The sequence below is a fragment of the Myotis daubentonii genome, chromosome 16 (assembly GCF_963259705.1).
Source record: "Myotis daubentonii chromosome 16, mMyoDau2.1, whole genome shotgun sequence".
Lineage (NCBI taxonomy): Eukaryota > Metazoa > Chordata > Mammalia > Chiroptera > Vespertilionidae > Myotis > Myotis daubentonii.
Genome location: NC_081855.1, coordinates 3,982,640 through 4,003,610, shown reverse-complemented (window position 1 = coordinate 4,003,610; position 20,971 = coordinate 3,982,640). Strand labels below are relative to the sequence as shown.

At 48.7% G+C, this 20,971-nt stretch overlaps 1 protein-coding gene across 4 annotated transcripts in view; it reads left to right on the top strand.

Moving 5' to 3' along the window:
* The window catches only part of TOP3A (DNA topoisomerase III alpha), a 42,951-nt gene that overhangs the window by 13,671 nt on the left and 8,309 nt on the right, over positions 1-20,971 (top strand). Inside the window, exons 2-16 of one of the 4 annotated variants that reach the window (XM_059668407.1) lie at positions 932-1,026; positions 3,329-3,388; positions 4,333-4,406; positions 5,405-5,480; positions 6,214-6,322; positions 7,948-8,091; positions 8,244-8,414; positions 8,681-8,781; positions 10,751-10,825; positions 12,223-12,305; positions 13,448-13,655; positions 15,732-15,917; positions 16,086-16,215; positions 20,449-20,562; positions 20,659-20,824. In XM_059668407.1, coding sequence (XP_059524390.1) covers positions 1,024-1,026; positions 3,329-3,388; positions 4,333-4,406; positions 5,405-5,480; positions 6,214-6,322; positions 7,948-8,091; positions 8,244-8,414; positions 8,681-8,781; positions 10,751-10,825; positions 12,223-12,305; positions 13,448-13,655; positions 15,732-15,917; positions 16,086-16,215; positions 20,449-20,562; positions 20,659-20,824 — 1,700 coding nt within the window. In that variant the 5' untranslated portion in view covers positions 932-1,023. Of the gene's footprint in view, positions 1-931; positions 1,027-1,267; positions 1,304-3,328; positions 3,389-4,332; positions 4,407-5,404; positions 5,481-6,213; positions 6,323-7,947; positions 8,092-8,243; positions 8,415-8,680; positions 8,782-10,750; positions 10,826-12,222; positions 12,306-13,447; positions 13,656-15,731; positions 15,918-16,085; positions 16,216-20,448; positions 20,563-20,658; positions 20,825-20,971 lie in introns of those variants that run through there. The other 3 variants (XM_059668405.1, XM_059668404.1, XM_059668406.1) reach the window with 3 other exon arrangements.

The following is a 20,971-nucleotide window of genomic DNA, read 5'->3' as shown; positions in this document are numbered from 1 at the left end:
AGTAACTTATACGTCCTTGAGGACTTTTCTATAGTTTTCATAGTTTTATTTTTATATTCAGAAGAAAATTTTTTAAATAAAATTTTAAAAATATGTTTTTATTGATTTGAGAGAGAGAGAGAGAGAGAGGGAGAGAGAGAGAGGAGAGAAGGGAGAAGGAGAGAGGCATCAATGGCCTCCTGCATGCCCTGTACTGGGGATCCAGCCCGCAACCCGGGCATGTGCCCTGACCCATAATCGAACTGGCCCCCTCTCAGCACACAGGATGACTGAGCTACACTGGCCAGGGCAGAAGGAGGAATCTTAAAAGGATCCTGCTGCAGATTCGGTGGCAGCAGTGTGGTCAGCATGCTCAGAGAAGGTGTGATGGGCTCTTCTTCAGTAGGGTGGGGAGCACTGAAAAGACATCACAGAAGCTACACTCTTGGTCTGTCAACTAGGGCTCCTTTCTTTAGTCTCCAAAACGCCACTATAATTTGGGAGCAGCCTAAAGCATCTGAGAACTTCACCCAAGAGGTAGAATCACACAGTTGTGCACTATCCTCGGAATTACAGGGAGGAAAGTTTGAAATGTCAGGAAAACATTTTACATCCTCAAGACTACCCATGGGTAAGGAAGGCTTCCTCGGAAAGCCCTGAGCCTGGGGTCCCACATGCTGTTAGGTACCTCTCTTGCTGGAGAGCATCAGGACAGTGGCTACAGACACTGTCCCAAAGAGACCAGAGGGCCGTGGGTGTGCACCTCGGAGCCACTGCGGCTGGCTGGGCTGGGGGAAGGTTGAGGAGCAGGATTCAGCCGGTGCCTCAGCCTGGTTGTGTGTCAGGGTCCATATAAGATTTTGTTTGAGAAGAGTTCATTGCTTCCTTAAGAATTAGGGGGGAAGGAAACAGAAACCATTGATTAAGCAGATTTTATTCTGTATTTCCGTAGTCTCCTCTTATCCGAGGTTTCACTTTTCATGATTTGTTACATGGTCAACCACACTCTGAAAATATTAAGTGCAAAGTTCCAGGAATAAACAAATGGTAAGTTTTAACTTGTGCACCGTTCTGAATAGTATGGTGAAATCTTGTGCTGTTCCACTGTGTCCCGCGTGGGAATCCTTTCAGCTGCCCACACTGTATACGCTACCTGCCCACCCACCACTCGCTTAGCAGAGGTCTCAGTTACAGCTGGATGTGGTGGTATCACAGTGCATGTGTTCAGGGAGCCCTTATTTTGCTTAATGATGCCCCAAAGCACAACAGTTGGCAATTCAGATATGCCAAAGGGATCCATAAAATGCTTCCTGTAAGTAAAAAGGTATGTGTGTGATAAAAACAAACAAACCAGTATATGTAGGGTTCAGTGGTACTGAGGACTCAGGGATCTATTGGGGGTCTTGGAATGTATTCCCTGAGAATAAGGGGGGCTACTGTACTGAAAAGGCTTAACTAGTAATTGGAATTTATAAAGGTCGTCTCTTTCCTTGGCAACATTAGAGTACTGAATTTTTTATTATTTTTTTTTTAGCATTAAACTCTTAAGTATCAGATAAATCCCTCTTTAAAGTTGCTATTATGGGCCCTGACCGGTTTGGCTCAGTGGATAGAGTGTCGGTCTGCGAACTGAAGGGTCCCAGGTTCGATTCCGGTCGAAGGGCATGTACCTTGGTTGCGGGCACATCGCCAGTAGGGGGTGTGCAGGAGGCAGCTGGTCGATGTTTCTCTCTCATTCATGTTTCTAACTCTCTATCCCTCTCCTTTCTCTCTGTGAAAAATCAATAAAATATGTTTAAAAAAAAAAATAAAGTTGCTATTATGGCCCTGGCCAGTGTGGCTTAGTTGGCTGGGTCTTGTCCTGTGCACCAAAAGCTTGACAGTTCTATTCCTGATCAGGGCGCATGCCCAGGTTTCAGGCTCAATCCCTGGTAGAGGGCGTGCAGGAGGCAGCTAATCAATGTTTTTCTTTTATCGATGTCTCTCTCTCTCTCTCTCTCTCCCTCTCCCTAAAAATCAATTTGAAAAAATCTTTAGAAAAATAAAAATAAATTTGCCATTATACCTCAAAGAACCTCATTCAGTGTTCCACCCAGAAAAATTGTATTTGTGAGGCTGAGGGAGAATCTTGTCCACAGCGATTTTTCTTGGCCCTTGAACGGAAATTTCCTCAGTTCCCATTTTGCCTGTCTCTTGTCTTCTGCGCGTTGTCGGTGTGAAACTCACATGCACAAATACAGTTGACCCTTGAACAACATGGGTTTGAACTGCATGGGTTCATGTTTGCGTGGATTTTTTTCATTAAATATGTACAGTATTGTAAATGTATTTTCCTTATAATTTTCTTAATAGCATTTTCTTTTCCCTAGTTTACTGTCAGAACACAGTATTCAATACATATTTCATACAAAATATATGCTAACTGTTTACATTATTAAGCCGGTCAACAGTATGCTACTAGTAGTTAAGTTTCGGGGGAGTCAAAAGTTATATGCGGCCCTGGTGGCACAGTTGGTTAGAGCATCATCCAGTACACCAAAAATTTGTGGTTTAATTCCCATTCGGGGTGCATGCAGCAGGAGGCTGATTGATGTTTCTCTGTCCCCTCAATGTTCCTCTCTCTCCCTCCCACCTTCCCTATCTCTCTCTCAAAATCAGTAAAAACATAACCTCCGGTGAGAATTTTAAAAAGTTACACCAGGGTTTTTTGACTGAGTAGGGGGTTGCTGCCCAACCCCGTCTTGTCAGGGGTCTGTTGTACTTTTAGCCTCTTCGGAAGAAGATGGGGTCTCCTCAAAGAGGCTCTTGCTTATCCAGAAGTGCAGCTGAAGTGCTGTGTAGACTGACCCCAGTCCTGAGTGGGTCTCATAGTGTCCATGGATTTCAGAGCCAGGGAGACCTTAGAGCTAACTTCATTCAACAATAAATTGGGGTTCAGAAAGGTGAATGATTTGCCCACATTCACGGTTTATTGGTACAATTTTATAGTCAGGAAGTGGTAGGAATGTGTGGAGAGGAAAGAGAGAATCAAGAGAGCTGTGCCCTAATCCTTTCTCTGCCATTAATTTGTCTTGTGACCTTAGACAAGTCCATTCTCATCTATAAAAAGATGTTGTATTAGCGATCTCAAAGTTGCCTTCCAGCATACAAACTCCGTGGTCCTTATCGGGTCCATGCTTGTACCTGTGTTTAAGGGGCCACTAAATAAATGGTCTTAATAAGGTAGCCTCGCCTCTAGAGGAAATGCTGTTGCATTTTTAATGTTCTCACCTAGCGGGGTTTTGCTTGATCTTTATGCTGAGGAATCCTTCTTATGTGGTTTATGTATTTTGTTTGTTTTGTTTTATAGAGGGAAGGACTTTCTAAATTCAACAAGATCTATGAATTTGATTATCATCTGTGTGGCCAGGTGGGTGGTACAGTATTTCTATCGTACAGCGGAGGCGTGCTTTCAGATCAGGTGCCACTTTGGTGTGCATTCTCATGGCTAAAAAGAGCAGCTGTTTACTACAAGTTCTCCCTAAATTGCTTGTATTTTAGAATTACTTAATCCAGAAGAGTTAGTCAGCCTGGCCATTGTAGCATATGTCGCCATCTTTTAAGAATAACTATTGTTAAGACCTAAAGACCCCTGGTTACAGGTGACTACTTTATAATTTGTAAGGAAGTCTCTTTTTAATAAAAAATGTGGTCCCATCTCAGCTGTTTTTATAACAAGAAGCTAATGTGCAACAGTTGGGGGGAATTTTAAATGCTACAAAAGGCATCAGGGTACTAGAATTAAAATGGTGATTTCATTGTATTACTGTGGCTTTTGGCTTCAAAGAGCTCTATTTATGTTTGTTTCTTCCCAATCAACTGGGTTTTTTGTTTGTGTATTTTTTTAATACTTTAATTTTTTTAGAGCAATTTCAGATTCACAGCAAAATTGAGGGGAGAGGAAGGTACAGAGTTACCACATACCCTCTGCCCCTCTCCCCATACACACACAGCCTTCCTCATTATGAACATCCCTCATTAAGAAAAGAAAAAAACAAAACAAAAGAAGATCCCTGCACACAGTGGTATATTTGTTATAACTGACACACCTACCTGGACACGTTATAATCACTCAGAGCCCGTAGTTTACATTAGGGTTCATGCCATGTCGTGCTTTCTTTGGGTTTGGCCAAATGTAAGTAAACATATGTCCATTATTACGTTCACTGCCCTGCAAATCCTCTGTACCACCTATTCATTTCTCCCCCCACCCCAACCACTTTTATTTCCTTAATAGAAGTTTCTCCCTTTTATTTGAATGATGTAGCAAAATATAGTTGCTAAAAGACTGACTCAAATTTTGTTACCATTTAGAATGTTACCATGATAATGACCTCGGTTTCTGGACATTTGCTGGCTCATGATTTCCAGATGCAGTTTCGTAAATGGTCAGTACAATTCTTGGGGGGGGAGCGGAACTTTCCGATTATTACAGTAAGTTGTAGAACATTACAGGAATTTTGAGGCATATTGATCCTATTGTGTAACCTATAATACTAAGATGACTGAGTAAGTTCATGCTATTATAGCAAAATACCACAGACTGGTCGGTTTATAAACAACAAATTTACTTCTCCCAGTTACGGAGGCTAGAAGGAGGAGGTCAGAGTGCCAGCATGGTCCGGGTGCCGACTGCCGGCCTCTCACCGCGCCTTTACCTGGTGGAAGGTCTAGGGCAGCGGTTCTCAACCTGTGGGTCACGACCCCTTTGGGGGTCGAACGACCCTTTCACAGGGGTCACCTAAGACCATCGGAAAACACATATATAATGACATATTGTTTTTGTGATGAATCACTATGCTTTAATTATGTTCAGTTTGTAACAATGAAATTGGGGGTCACCACAACATGAGGAGCTGTATTAAAGGGTCGCGGCATTAGGAAGGTTGGGAACCACTGGTCTAGAGAGTTTGTGTGGCCTCTTTTATAAGCATCCTGATCCCACTCATGAGGCTCCACCCTCATGATCTAATCACCCCCAAAGGCCTCACCTCCTAGCACCACCACTTTGGGGTGAGGATTCCAGAATCTGAGTTCTGGGAGGAACAAAGCGTGAGGCTGTAGAAATGACCTTGGATTAACTGATTCACCACAGGTTTAAAGAGCCATTGCAGTGTGCTCCCCCAAACAGCCAGAGCTTTGTCATGCAGTCATTGGGTTGCATTTCTCCGATAGCAGATATGCATGGAGGCTTCTAGAGTGTCTTCCTAGCAGCTCCTGCTAGTGCTCCTGGGAAGTGGAAAGTGCATGTGCAGAGGGTCTGAGTCTTGCTCTTGACCCTCTGGCATTTCATGCGGGGCTTTTCTGTGGGTCCCTCCCCGGGTGCACGGGGCAGAGTTTCCCCTCATGCTGAGGTGGGCTTTGTGTGTTTCCGTTTCTTTTCTAGGCAGAGCTGCAATCCCCTTGTCCTCTTTGAAGCAGAAATTGAGAAGTACTGCCCAGAGAACTTTATAGACATCAAGGTGGGGTCTTTTGGAGGACATGGCCCTGGCGTTGAACCACCACGAGATCATTGAACTGAGTGGTTTCTGTATTTTGAATGCACTGAATTCAGAGGCCAAGTTTCCCACCAAACTAAGTGCCATGATTAAAAAAAGTATTCCCAAAATGAGGCCATTGAAACTAAGTGGCCAAGGGACTGGAGTCAGCCTTTTTGTGAATAATAGTTGTTGAAATAAACTCTCAGAATAAGTATTGTTAAATTACTAGTTCTAGCTCTGACCCCATCTCTAGTTAGAATGAAGAGACTACAAAGTGTGTAAATGGTCCTTTGACAGTAAATTGTGAGTTTTCAAGCAGTCAGAGCACCTGTAGCTAATTCAGTGCTGACTGGGAAACCTTGGGATGAAACTCAATTAGGGGTCCGTTCTTTTTAAACCAGACATGACATAACCAGACCCACTAGAGTCCCATGTGCTGTTAGAACTGAGCTTCAGGTCTCTTCTTGCTGGTATAGTTGCATTCACCTCGGGCTTCCAGAAGCTCATTGGTGAGTGTGACTCTAAGCTGGAGGGCTGTGCTGGTTTCTTCACCGCCCGAGAGCTGTAAGCACAGCTTTCTCTGGTTTCTTTTTCTCACCATGGTGCATATTCCAAGAACGTTGTTAATGCTCAGTCAGGTCTGTTTAGTGGAGAGGAGGTGCAAAGTAGCCCGCCGCAGGCTGTGCTCTCACTGCTCTTTCCCTACCGACTTCAGAAAACTCTGGAACGAGAGACTCGGCAGTGCCAGGCCCTGGTGATCTGGACCGACTGTGATAGAGAGGGTGAAAATATTGGGTTTGAGATTATCCACGTATGCAAGGCTGGTAAGTGATGCCCCTTCTGAGTTCCTGTACTTCGGGAATGCATAAATAGATGATTCTCCGGCATAGATGTGTGAGTGGCTGCGCCTGAGTTCCTCCCCATATACTCTTCCTCCCGAGTCCCCCTGCCGTTCGCACTGGCTGTGTGTCCTGGAGCAAGTCACTGACCCCCTGGGAGCCTCGGCTTCCTCTTCTGGAAAGCCCGCCAGCCTGGCACAGTTCCCAGAGCCGTGGGGACTGAATGAGCCAACCACGCAGATCCGGTAGCCCTGGCCTTACTGCGTATTAGCTCCAAGTACATGGCCAGCTCCTTGGAAACAGGGACTTTATTTTCTATTTTTTATTTATTTTAAACATTTTTTATTGGTTCTTTTTAAGGGAGATAGTAAGGGAGAGGCAGAGAGAGAGAGAGAGAGAGAGAGAGAGAGAGAGAGAGAGAGAGAGAGAGAAACATCAGTCAGTAGCCTCCCTGGCCAGATAGCTCAGTTGATTGAAAAGTTGACCCAATACAACAAGGTTGCGGGCTCGCTCCCTGGTCAGGGCATACAAGAATCAACCAATGAGTGCATAAATGGGGCAGCAGCTTGAGGTTTCTCTCTCAGATCAATTTTAAAATTAAGTTTGTTGAGGTAACATGGTTAATAACATTATGTAAGACTCCTTTTTTAAAATCTTCATCCAAGGAGTGAGAATATTTTTTCCACTGGTTTTTACAGAGGGGGGAGGGAGAGGGAGGAAGAGAGAAACATTCATGGAGAGAGACACATGGATTTGTTGCTTCCCACACTTGCCCCCACTATGGGTGGGAATGGAACCTGCATCCCAGGTACATGCCCTTGACCGGAAATCGAACCCAAGACCCTCCGGTGGGCAGGCCGATGCTCTAACCACTTAACACACCGGCCAGGGCAAGATTCCATTGCTTAAAATCTATATTAATTTTACCTCCTGAACATTAACAAATGTTGAAGTGAACTTAAATGTGAGTCTGAAGCTATAATGATTCCTGAAATTTGTTTTAATTTAATTTAAAAAAAATTTTGTTGTAAGGTATTGATTTTTTTTTTTTTAGAGAGAGGAAGGATGAAGGAGAGAGAAAGAGAAGCATCGATGTGAGTGGGAAACATCGATCGGTTGCCTCCAGTATGCACCCCGACTGGGTATGGAACCCCCAACCTGAGTATGTGCCCTGACTGGGAATGGAACCCACAGCCTTTCGGTGTGTGGGACGGCACTCCAGCCAGCTGAGCCAAGGCGACTCTCGCATTTAAATGCATTAACTTCCAGGGAGAGTGTATGTGTTATTTCCATGACAGGACACGAAATCCCCCATAGGATCTGTTAATTAACGTTTTTCTCTTCCCGAAAGGTCTGAGAGCAGGTGAAATTAAAGTCTTGAAAGGCTCACTAAGACGGTCTCAGTTGATAGCTAAATTCAGTCCGCTGTGGTTACTGACAGTGCTCAGCTTGGCGGCTGTAATGAATTCCCTCTCAGAAAGCATATTGCTCTTTCAATCGGGTGCTTCACAGCTTCTTGAACTGTCCAGCTTTCTGCGTCCAAGGTGGCCTTTACGATGAGAGGGCGGTGTGACTTGGCTTCGACCTTGGCCACTCTTTCTGCTCTGCAGTGAAGCCCAGTCTGCAGGTGTGGAGGGCCCGTTTCTCTGAGATCACCCCCCGTGCTGTCACGATCGCCTGTGAAAACCTGACCCAGCCCGACCAGAGAGTGAGCGATGCTGTGGACGTGAGGCAGGAGCTGGACCTGAGGATCGGTGAGGGGCCGCACCCGGCCTTTGCTGGCGCATGCAGCTGTTGGGCTTTGGTTATGGAACCAAGGATGAGGTTTGTGTGTAAATATGTGCAGCTGGCTTTGACCTTGCAGTTCATCATTTTCTTGTTCTTCCTTTCCTTCCTCACTCTCCAGGAGCTGCCTTCACGAGGTTCCAGACCCTGAGGCTGCAGAAGATCTTCCCCCAGGTGTTGGCAGAGCAGCTAATCAGTTACGGCAGCTGCCAGTTCCCAACCCTGGGGTTTGTGGTGGAGAGGTTCAAAGCCATTCAGGCTTTCGTGCCAGAAATCTTCCATAGAATTAAAGGTAGGGCTGGGACTTGTTTATGATGTGGAACCTACAGGCCAGGAATAGCCAAGGGCTCCATGAGCGTCGCGGCACTAATTCACTGTTTACTTGATTTCTAGTTTTGCTGTTCTTTATTCTACCTCATTACAATATTCAGAATCCACGTAACGTTTCCTCAGTGACCTTCTCTATTTCATATTCTTTGACTTGCACTGTAATACTCCTAGTTCACCTGTCATGTCACGTGGCTGAGGCACAGCCTCCTGTTTGCGTTTCCCCAATAGTAACGCATGACCACAGAGACGGCGTCGTAGAATTCAGCTGGAAAAGGCATCGTCTCTTTAACCACACGGCTTGTCTTGTCCTCTATCAGCTGTGCATGGAGGTAAGAAATATTTTGAAATCTCAGTGATCTGGGAAAATTGTAATTTCCCAAGTCTGTCCCTCTGTAGTGGCGGAAGCGATCCTGTCCCGTTGCCCCCTGAGCTGTAGCTTTCAGGATATCACCTTTTGGGACCAGTAAGAGTAGAACCTCATGAAAACAGCACTAAAAATTGGGGAAGAAAAGGACCTGTGGAGTTTTTAGGTAAAATGAGAAATGTTTGCTAAACTCTCCCCTGAAGCCAAGGCCTGTCATAGCAGCTGATAAGGACAAGCTGGGCCAGGGCGTGCAGTGCACTCTCAGAGTGGAAGGAGCTGGACAGCTTCTGGTCTGACTCTCAGCCATTGGCCAGATGAAATCTAAAGAGATGAAAGTCTCAAATGAGTGAACAAGTTAATTTTACACAATGATAAAGGACTGGAGGTAAAAGGATAAATTAATAGAGAATGGCCAGGGGGAGCAGAAAGGGGGACTGTTCTAGGCATGGCGGTCATGAAAGGTATGTCAGGGAAGGCCGGAGTGAGTAGCAGCAGGGAGCCAAGGGGGCCCTGGGGAAAGCGTGTGGCCGGCAAGAGAGCAGCACATGCAAAGGACTACTCAGCCACAGGCCAGTCAGTGGCTCAGCTGTGTCCCTCAGGCTGACTGTCCACTTTGGGATGCTGCTTCCTGTCAGTCAGCACACAACAGCCGGCGTTCACCCAGGGGCTGCACGCTGTGGCACCTAAAGAAAACTTGGAGCTCTCTAGGTTTGATGAGGAGTCAGCTGTGCTTCTCAGCTGTAGCCATTGGCAGGGTTAGCATTGATTTGCTAAGGGAAAGTAATGACTACTGAGCACCTGCTTCATGCCAGACACACCGTGTGTTTACATGTGACTTCCTTTAGAACACTGCCTACGCGGGTGGCGGTCTCATTTTACAGATGAGGGGCTAGAGAGAGTGAAGGAACTGCACAGACACATTGGAGCCAGTAAGGGGCAGAGCAGGGACTGGTCCCAGTGTGTCTGACTCCAGCTCCTGCAGACCACGCTGCCTCCCAGGAGTCACTTGTCTGTCCACTACTTCACCCTTTGACCATGAAGGGCACACAGCCACCCTGCACGTTTATCTCTTCAGTAAAAAGACCTGCCCTTTTATGTGCTTTATTAGGATACTAGAGGCCCAGTGCACAAAATTCGTGCACTGGTAAGGCCCCTAGTGGCTCCTGGCTGCCGGCTGGGTACTTCCTCCCTTCCTCTGGCCCCCTGCCGCCACTGGGACCTTCATCCCTTCCCCCACCCCCCACCCTCGTCGCCTGCTGCTGCTGCCACCGCTGGCCAGGACCTCCCTCCCTTCCACTGGCTGGCCCCACCCCCTCGTCAAACTCCTGGACAACTCCCGGTTGAGGGGACAGTTTGCATACTGCGCTGTTATTATATAGGATGGTACCAAAAAAAAAAGCAGGTGGGATACTTTGAGCTCCTTGTCAAACGCACCTGGTCCCAGTCTATTTGGAAAGGGAGATTTGGATTTTGATATATAAATATTCTCATTTCCAAATCACTTGAGTTGAGTTCTTTGTCTACTTGAAGTCTCTTAAAAGTGTGAAGTTGGTCTTAAAATTAGAGTTTCTTCAGCGTGTATTATAGAATTTCTCCTATTTCCAATTCTGTATTATCAAGAATTAAAAAAAAAAAAAAGTAACTCCATGCACGCGAGATTGGAGACCATACTTAGGAGAGGCGTAGGCTGCTGTCGTCCACGGGCTCCAGGGGGGCACCGGAGGGCTTGTGAGTTGCCCCTCGCGGTCTTGTTTGAGTGGGAAGGTGGTGATGGCACCCCCCACTGGACGACAGCCGGCGTGCATGGAGCGCTTCCGCAGGATGAGCAGGGTCTCCGCTGACCAGGGGCAAGCAGAGTGCTGAGCAGGGCCTTGCGGGAAAGCGGCAGACGCGCATCAGCAGGCTCACGTGCCTCTGCTTTTCGTGGCTTCCAGGACCCCAGGGCGACTGTGGTGGAGGTCAGTTCTAAGGCGAAGAGCAAGTGGAGGCCTCAAGCTTTGGACACTGTGGTACGTTCTGGGGGGATTTCGCCAGCCCCTGACTTCCTGTTTTGGGGACCAGACCATGGCCCAGTGACATCACTCTTCACAGGGCCACACAGGAAAGCACTTGGAAAAAACAGAAGCTCCAAACCCTGGGCCTGCTTGGCCTCTGCTTCTTTAATATTTAAGTTATCAATGCAATATAACTAGTTTCTGTGGAGTTTGGGAAACAACAAAGGGAGATAAATCAACTATCACCTCACCATTCTTGTGTAATTACTGGTGTAACTTTGGTGCCTTCTTTTTTTCATATGCTTATTTTTTAGAGTTGTAATTGGAATACTTTGTTTTTCCCAGCTAAGTTCTTTTTTAAAAAATGTTTCTGCATAATATATAAATATTTAAATATCTGCTTTAGGAGCCTACTCAAGAGCAAATTTTTTGACTCTACGAGCCCCACCCAATGGGACACAGTCTGAGTAAACGCATTGGGGTTCCCCTTCCAAGTCACCAGCGTGCAGGGAAAGTCAGAGAGCATCCTGTCAAGGCCGGCTACAGAGGTTGAAACGCAGAGGGCTTGCGCTGGGGTCCCCCCCCCCGTCCGTCCGTCCGTCCGTCCCCCCCCCCGTCCGTCCGTCCGTCCCCCCCCCCCCGTCCGTCCGTCCCCCCCCCCCCCCCCGGGCGCAAGGCAGCTTTGCTTCCAGACAGTAGGCCGGTGGATACTTGGCCATGTCGCCGAGCATTGTGGGATGTCAGCCGGGGAAAGGGCCGCCGGTTCTCCCCCGGGAGGCTGGCAGAATGGCATTCATCCTTCAGGGGAACGTCCAGGATTCGAAGGGTGTTCCCAAACTGGGGTGCTCAGACTGTCTGTGTCAGAATCTGTATTAGGTGCTTGTTAAAAAACGCAGATTTCCCTTCCTGGCTGGGTGGCTCAGGTGGTTGGAGCATCGCCTCCTACACTAAAAGGTTGTGGATTCAATTCCCAGTCAGGGCACATCCCTAGGTTAAGGGTTCCATCCCCAGTCACAGGGCCCACGGGGACAACTGATCGATGTTTCTGTCTCACATTGATGTCTCTCTCTCTTCCTTCTCTCTATAAATCAATAATACCATATCCTCAAGTTGGGGTTGTTTTTAATGCAGATTGCCGGCCTCTCCCTGCTTATGTCAGAATCCCTAGTGCTCAGGGCCTGGGAATCTGCTTGCTTCCCAGGTGGTTTTTGCTTCTGCACATCAGGGTCTGAGAACCACTGGAGTAGATCCTGGCTCTGCTGCGCAGGCCCAGGAATGTCCTCTCAGCACAGCCTTTCTCCCTAAAGTGACAGCAGCTGGAGCGACGGGCCCAGCCAGTCTGGAGATGGCGATGTGGCTGTGCCGTGCGCTCTGGCTGCGCTACACCCTAACGTGCCTGCTGACATTCACAGGAGCTGGAGAAGCTGGCGTCTCGCAAGCTGAGAATAAGCGCCAAAGAGACCATGAGGATCGCCGAGAAACTCTACACTCAGGGGTAAGTGTCTCACCTTGTGGGTAGAATTTGATGCATCTTCATCAACGTGAAATACTTTAGAAATAGAGTTTATGGGGAAACACACTGTCTAGATATCACTTAAGCTCTGAAGTAGAAGAATTTTGACACTGACTTCTCTTTCCTAATAATGAAAAAGTTATTTCAAAATCTCTTCTAAAACAAGGGTCCATAGAGTAAATTCAAACCCCAGTCTTGATCCCCCAGCAACTCCCCCTGGGCCCTGGCAGGTGGCAGGCAGCACCTCACCTTTAGGACAGCGGTTCTCAACCTGTGGGTCGCGACCCCTTTGGTGGTCGAACGACCCTTTCACAGGGGTCACCTAAGACCATCCTGCATATCAGATATTTACATGACGATTCATAACAGTAGCAACATGACAGTGATGAAGTAGCCACGAAAATGATTTTATGGTTGGGTCACAACATGAGGAACTGTATTTAAAGGGCCAGAAGGTTGAGAACCACTGCTCTAGGAGTTGTTTGCCTGTTGTAAGCCATCCTGCCTCCAGGGTCATGGGCCCCCCGTGCCATCCAGGGCCAGTGTGATCCGTACAGACCGGCATGGCAGCCACACTGCGGCTGACTGCTGCGTGCCTGAAATGTGGGGTGTCTGAGTTAGGATGTGCTTAAGTGTGAAATATACACTGGGTTTCAAAGATTTGCATGAAAAAAAGAACGCAAACAATGTCGGTAATGGTGAAGTGGCTAACGAAAGCTTTAACTACACGTGGGGTCTACGTTGCAGTCACTGGGCAGCACTGCTGTGTCTGTGCCTGGAGAGAAGTGTAGGCGTGTGCGCTGTTGTAGCTGTCGGGCCATCGTGCGGTTGCTCTGTCAGACTGACATAGAGAAGGCCCTGGATGTGCCCGGCACACAGCTGCTGGCAGAGCCGAGCTGAGAGTGTGCCCTTGCTGTGCCCTCCCTTCATTTATCCTTGGACTTCTTTGCGTCTCACCCCTTCTGGGGGGCACATCTCAGGACCTCTATCAGCGTAGGTAACAAGGTTGCCTTCATTTGAGTTGGCTGGCTCAGATGAATGATTGCTGGTGTCACCGGCTGTTTTCCACCGAATTCAGTTGTTTGCGGACCAACCCCTTGTTCTGTTTGTCTGCCTTGTTTTAGGTACATCAGCTACCCCCGAACTGAAACAAACGTGTTCCCCAGAGACCTCAACCTGACAGTGCTGGTGGAGCAGCAGACCCCGGACCCACGCTGGGGGCCCTTTGCCCAGAGCATTCTAGAACGGGGGGGCCCCACCCCCCGCAACGGGAACAAATCTGACCAGGCTCACCCTCCCATCCACCCCACCAAATACACCAACAGCTTGCAGGTTGGTTTCCCTGGCTCTGCTGCCTCCTGGAACCCAGAGGGAGGTGAGGGGTCAGTGGTGGCATTTGAATTTACTCTAGTGGGCTCTAATTGTAGGAACTATGTGATTGTGAAATATCTCCTCCATTTCAGAAAAGAGGTGTTATTGTACAAGCTCTCTCTCCTATTTCACAGTCTTCTGCCTGGCTTCCATGAAAGACCCCTATGGTGGGTTCTGCTCTCTACCCGGCCCACCCACTTCCCCACTCTGTCAGCTCCCTCTGCTGCTTCCCTGCACCCCCAAACTGATCTCTGCACAGCCCCCCACCCACACAGAACCCTGGCCCTCTCGTTCCCTTGTCACCTGGAAGAATCCTATTCATCCTCCCAAAACTGGATCCGTTTCCATTGCCTTCCCCAAACTTTCACATCCCCTCCTGCCATACTCCACTCAGCAGGACTGTCACACTTGGCATGTGCTCAGCTGGGGGGAAGCTCCGCGATGCCCCAGCTAGTGAGGCTTGTTTGACATCTGCAGGTTAGTGAAGTCTGGTATCTTCTTCCTTTTCCTTCTTTCTTCTTCCTCCTCCCTTCTTGTTCTTTTCGTATTTCTTCCTTTTTTTTTCTTTAATTTTTTTTTTTTTTTTCAGAGAGGAAGGGAGAGGGAGAAGATAGAAACATCAATGATAGAGAAACATCAATTGGCTGCCTCCTGCCCGCCCCCAGGAGTATGCCCTGACCGGGACTCGAACCAGAGGCCTCTTGGTGCATGGGACAACATTCAATCCACCGAGCCAGGCTTCTTTCTCCTTTTTTTTTAATTTTATTTTTTTATATTTATTGATTTTACAGAGAGGAAGGGAGAGGGATAGAGAGTTGGAAACATCGATCAGCTGCCTCTGCACACTCCTACTGGGGATGTGCCTGCAACCAAGGTACATGCCCTTGACCAGAATCAAACCCAGGGCCCTTCAGTCCGAGGGCCGATGCTCGATCCACTGAGCCAAACCGGTTATGACTCTTTCTCCTATTAGTAACACATTATTCTTTCTGATTTTTAAAAAATACATATTTTTATTGATTTCAGAGAGGAAAGGAGAAGAGAGAAATAGAGAGAGAACCATGGATCGGCTGCCTCCTGCACGCTCCACACTAGGGATCAAGCCCACAACCCAGGCATGTGCCCTGACCTCCTCGTTCACAGGTTGATGCTCAACCACTGAGCAACACAGGCCAGGCTATTTTTTTTCTGATTTTAAAAGTAATACATGTTCATTTTAGACAATTGAGAAAGAAAAAGATGTCCTCTAATCTTACCTCCTCCTGAGAACCATCCGTTTTCTATGCATGTGTATAATATTCTTACATTAAAATTGCAGCCTTAAATAGTTCATAAACTATTTTTTTCCATTTTATGTTTCTCCATGTGCTGAAATATTTTAAAGTATATTTAATGACTGCATAGGTGGTCTGTAACTTATTTTGCCAAGTCTGTTTCTGAAGGATTAAGTTGTTCCAACTTTTAGATACATGATATACTAAAGTTAACAGGTGTATACATAAATATTTGTGCAGATCTCTCATTATTTTCTTCTAATACCTTCTTAGAAGGAGCATTAATGGATACAAGCATGAACATCTTATGGGCTCTTGATAGACTGAGCCTCACCAAATGCTGGATTACTGAATTGGTGGGAAATCACCAGCCCTGTGTTCATGAAGTTGGTCTAGGGCTGCTGGCTGCAAACTTACCCTGTATCTCTAATGTATGAGGGTGCCTTGTTACTTCTTATGCTTTCGCCTGGTGGTCTGTGTAGGTTGGGTTTACGGCCAAAACGTCACTTCCCACTGTTGAGGGCAGCATGACTCTCTTGCTGATCTTTGCCTGACGAGAGTCGTGCGGTTTATCAGCCTTCGTCCATAGCGCCAGGGCCGTGGCCTGGCACGCCGCGTTCGAGCAGGGGGCAGGCGTGGAGCGCTCTGTTCTGTGCGGACTGTGGCCTGAGAGGAGCCTACACAGGTGGCACAGCAGTGATGCTGAGACCCGAGCGGCGTTGTTCTGGATCTAGAGGGACTCTCAGCTTTCTTTTCTTCACAGGGAGATGAACAGCGACTATATGAGTTTATCGTTCGCCATTTCCTAGCTTGCTGCTCCCAGGATGCTCAGGGGCAGGAGACTACTGTGGAGATTGACATCTCTCAGGAACGCTTTGTGGCTCATGGTCTCATGATTCTGGCCCGGAACTATCTGGATGTGTACCCGTATGATCGCTGGAGTGACAAGGTAATGAATCATAGGTGCAGTCAGACAACCGCGGGCCTCGGGGGACGGGAAGGCAGTCGTGGTCCCACCCTAGAACATTGCTAGAGGGGGCATGTTCCTAGGACCGGAAGCTGTCTTTTGCTGAGTGCCGTGGCAGAATGGTTTGACTGACGCTTCTGCTCTCTGTAGACCCTCCCTGTGTATGAGAGAGGCTCCTGCTTTCAGCCCAGCACCGTGGAGATGGTGGACGGGGAGACCAGTCCGCCCCAGCTGCTCACTGAAGCCGACCTCATTGCCCTCATGGAGAAGCATGGCATTGGTCAGTAGCTCATCACCATGGTAACTAGCAGCTCTCAAGCACAACTACTAATGTGGACCCTGCCTTACAGCTGAAGTGAGGCTCAGAGAAGTTAGGGACTTAACCTAAGGTCTCAAAGTGTGTTTTATTAAAATGTAGGTCCAAATAACTCCACAGTCAGTGTTCTTACCACTGCTCTGCACCACCCATGTACACACAGGCACCTCAGACCCTGTATCACACACACATATACACAGGCAGGCGCCTCAGACCCTGCACCACACACACATACACACACACACACACACACATACACACATACATGCGCACACGCACACACACATACACACACACACAGGTGCCTCAGACCCTGCACCATACACACACACACACACATACACATACATACACACACACACACACGGGCGCCTCAGACCCTAAACCACACACACAGGTGCCTCAGACCCTGCACCATACACACACACACACATACACACACACACACACACACGGGCGCCTCAGACCCTAAACCACACACACACACACACACACACACACACACACACAGGTGGTGCCTCAGACCCTGCACCATACACACACACACACACACACATACACATGCAGGTGCTTTAGACCCTGCACCACACACACACACACACACACACACACATACACATGCAGGTGCTTTAGACCCTGCACCACACACACACACACATACACACACACACACACACACAGGCGCCTCAGACCCTGCACCACACACACATACACACACAGGCGCCTCAGACCCTGCAGCACACGCACACACACACACACTCACAAATACACACAGGTGCCTGAGAGTTACTGTGGGTTTGGTCTAGGCCAGGGCTGGGCAAACTTTTTGACTCGAGGGCCACAATGGGTTCTTAAACGGACCGGAGGGCCGGAACAAAAGCATGGATGGAGTGTTTGTGTGAACTAATATAAATTCAAAGTAAACATCATTACATAAAAGGATACGGTCTTTTTTTTTTAGTTTTACTCATTTCAAACGGGCCGGATCCGGCCCGCGGGCCGTAGTTTGCCCACGGCTGGGCTAGAGTCTAGACCACTGCAGTAGAGTGAGTGACACAGATTTTTTGCTTCCCCAGCACGTACAAAAGTTAGGTTTATATTGTACTGTAGTCTGTTAAGTGTGCAATAGCGTTATGTCTTAAAAATGTATATACTTTAATTTAAAAATACTTTATTGCTAAAAAGTGCATCATCTCAGCTCCAGAGCTGTGCCCTGTGTTTCCTGAGGGAGGGACTTGCTCAGTGCACACGCAGACGTGATGTGAGGTGCAGGACGAGGAGGTGTGCCTGGAGAGACAGCCATTTCCCACCGGCTCCGCGGGGCGCGGGGCTGCCCATGGCCTCAGTATTTTGGGTCCAGGCTGAGCTTTGTTTGTGTTAAATAAGGTCCCAACATGTGAAACTTGAGAAATTCCACATAAAAGCCTCTCTCCATCTGTTGAAGTCTCAGGGGGTCCGGCAGCCTGGGCCTCCTGTCCCAGGGACTCTTGTTCGGGTTTGCGCGGCGGCCACTCCTCTAGATGCCCGTCTGCTGCTCACGTGGCTCCCGCACGCCCGGTTCAGCCCGGCCCCTGCTGTTACCAGGGGTGGCCGTAGTCGTAGATTTTTGTTAAAGCATTTCCTGTAGTTGTTTCAGAATTAGAAAGTAGGTTTATATGGTGTCAGATAGGGATTAGGTTTATCGGGGTGATCATTTTGTGAGTCATATAAATGTTTGATCACTTGGTTTTGCATCTGAAATTAACATAATATTGTATGTCAGCTATAATTGTAAATTTAAAAATTATTTTTTAAAAAATGAAATTAAGTTTAAAAAGAAAAGCCAGGCCAAGATTGTTTCTCCCACCAAGCCCTGTAGCCGCAGCCGTACAGGTGGCTCTCTTGTGACTGACCCACTGGCCCCTCTCCTCACAGCTCTGAGGACTGTCTCTGAGCCTCGTCCAGAGGGCCGTGCCTGCAAGGGGGGCTCCCTGGGGTGTCATGGAAGCAGGCTGTTCCTCGGGGGGCAGCTCCTCACTGCAAAGTGAGTGTTGTCGTTCTGTGACGTAGGAAGACGTGCCCCGACCTGAGGCCACTGGCCATGCCTGGCCTGTCCAGAAAGGCCATGCATTTAGCTAAAATGAGAAGTAGTTTACCCCCATGATTCATGCATTAAAGTGTGAGGCCTGGGGCCTGGGTGCACAGGCGTAAGGCTTCGTCCTTCTCTTCAAGGGCTGGTCCAGCAGGAGAACCAAACCAAACCAACACATTAGGCACAACATGCTGGGCTCCGCAGGGAACGGCAGGGAGCCCGCAGCCTCACAGTGAGAATGTCGAGGAGCGCAGGCAGGCCTCGCGGTGCAGGGAGGACACGGGGAGGACACCGTGCTGTTGGGGCGGGCATTCGGGGTGGTCGGAGAACGGAGGCCAGAAAGGTGATGGGAGCCACGCCGTGCTCAGGGCTCCGATGCTGGCCCATAGTCAGCAGAGCCGTCTAAGATTTCTAAGGAAAGGACCAGTGTAGGGCTACATTTTTTTCAAATGTGAACAGCTTTATTGAGACATAATTCACATACAGTATATAATTCATTGACTTAAAATGTTCAGTTCAGTGCTTAGTATATTCACAAAATGATGCAGCTGTCACCACAAATCAAACATTTTCACCACCTCAGAAAGAACCCCCACCCAGAGCAGTCATTCCCTTCCCCTCCCGTCCCCGCCCGAGGCAGCCACGCCCCTCCTGCCACCATAGGTTTGCCTTTTGTAGACATTTCCTGTAACGGAATCAGACACCAGCTGGCCTTTTGTAACTTGCTTCTGTCACTTAGCATGTTGTCACGGTGCGTCCGTGTGTGGCGTGTGTTAGGACGCTGTTCCTTTCATTACTGAGGAGCGGTCTGCCTTCTGTTTCTGTTGACGGACGTGTGGGTTGTTCCATGGTGGCTGTCCCGATGCTGCAGTGAACATTTATGCCCCAGTTTTGTGCAGACATGTTTCCAGCTCTCTCGCGTATACACCTGGGAGTAGAACTGCTGGGTCGGGTGCCTGTGTTTGAGGACCCCAGGCTGGTTTCCACAGCGGCTGCTCCGTGCTACATCCCCCAGCAGTGCGGGGTCCGGCGTCTCCACATCCTCGCCAGCACTTATTGCCATCTGCCTTTATCCGCGTAGGCAGAGTGACATTCCCTGTGGGTTTGGCTTGCACTCCCTGGTGGCAGAGCTGTGTTTTAAAGGGGGGTGGGGAGCGTCGGGTCCACGGGCCGTGCCATCATTTGGTCTGGCCCTGCCAGGGCAGCCACAGGTGGGACTCGAAATTCACTAAATCTAGGAGCTTTTTTCTTGCAACATTTATATTAAGAGAACGATTTTATAAATATAAACATTGCCCTTGGCAGAAAAAACGGTTCCCTACCCTTGTTTTAAAAGGTCCCTTCAGCCCTAGCTGGCTTGGCTCAGTGGCTAAAGCATCGGCCTGTGGACTGAGGGGTCCCGGGTTCAATTCCTGTTAAGGGCACATGCCTGGGTTGCGGGCTCACTCCCCAGTAGGGGGCGTGCAGGAGGCAGCAAATCAATGATTCTCTCTCATCATTGATTTTTCTATCTCTCTCTCGCTTCCCTTCCTCTCTGACATCAATAAATATATATATATTTTTTTTTTTTTTTTTAAAGGTCCCTTTGGCCCTCTTCCGGGAGCTCAGTTGGTTAGAGCATCACCCTGACACACCAAGGTTGTGGGTGTGATCCCCGGTCAGGCCACATACAAGTATCAACCAATGAGTGCATAAGTGGAACAACAAATTGATCTCTCTCTCCCCCCCCTTCCCCCCTCCCCCCCCCCTTAAATCAATAAGTTAAAAATAAATAAATAAACAAACAATAGCTCCCTTTGGCCACAGCGGAGAGAACGGGTGGGTGGAGGGAGAGACCGGAAACCGGAGCCTCGGGTGTCCTGACCAGCTGGTGTTGGGGCTCTGGCTGTGGCTCCGGCTGAGCTGAGGGGGAAACTTAAAGACGCAGCGTCCGAGCTGGAGGTGACAGCGTTAGTGAGCAAGCGGATGTGAGGGACAGGGAGGTGGCCATTGTGGTTTCCATATGGTCCAGACTGTGCATGGAGGAGTAGTGCAGAGAGCAGGCAATCCTGGCAGAGGGAGGGCCCACGGGGTGGCGGGGGGGGGGGCGAGGTCTGGACTAACCGAGTCACTGGAATGGCTTTCAGGTACTGATGCCACTCACGCGGAGCACATCGAGACGATCAAAGCCCGGATGTACGTGGGGCTCACCCCAGACAAGCGGTTTCTCCCTGGGCATCTGGGCATGGGACTGGTGGAAGGTAAGGGGAGGGGCTGCAGGGAGTTTGGGGGGTGCTCTGTCGTTCAGATTCCAAGTTGTGCTGTCGGGGCCGCACAGAACACTGCTCTTCCCTCAGGGTATGACTCCATGGGCTATGAGATGTCCAAGCCGGACCTCCGCGCCGAGCTGGAAGCCGATCTGAAGCTGATCTGCGAGGGGAGGAAGGATAAATCTGTGGTTCTCAGGCAGCAGATCCAGAAGTACAGGGCAGTTTTCACCGAAGCAGTGGCTAAAGCTAAGAAGTGAGTGCACATGGGGGGTAAAGGGGTACGTTTCCCTAAGAAGTGGGAATTCCTGGGGTGACTCAGCAAAACCAGGTGGTCCTCACACGCTGCCCGCCAGGCCGGTCCATGCTTACCAGCGGCCTTGCGGCCTGGCTCCCCCCGGTC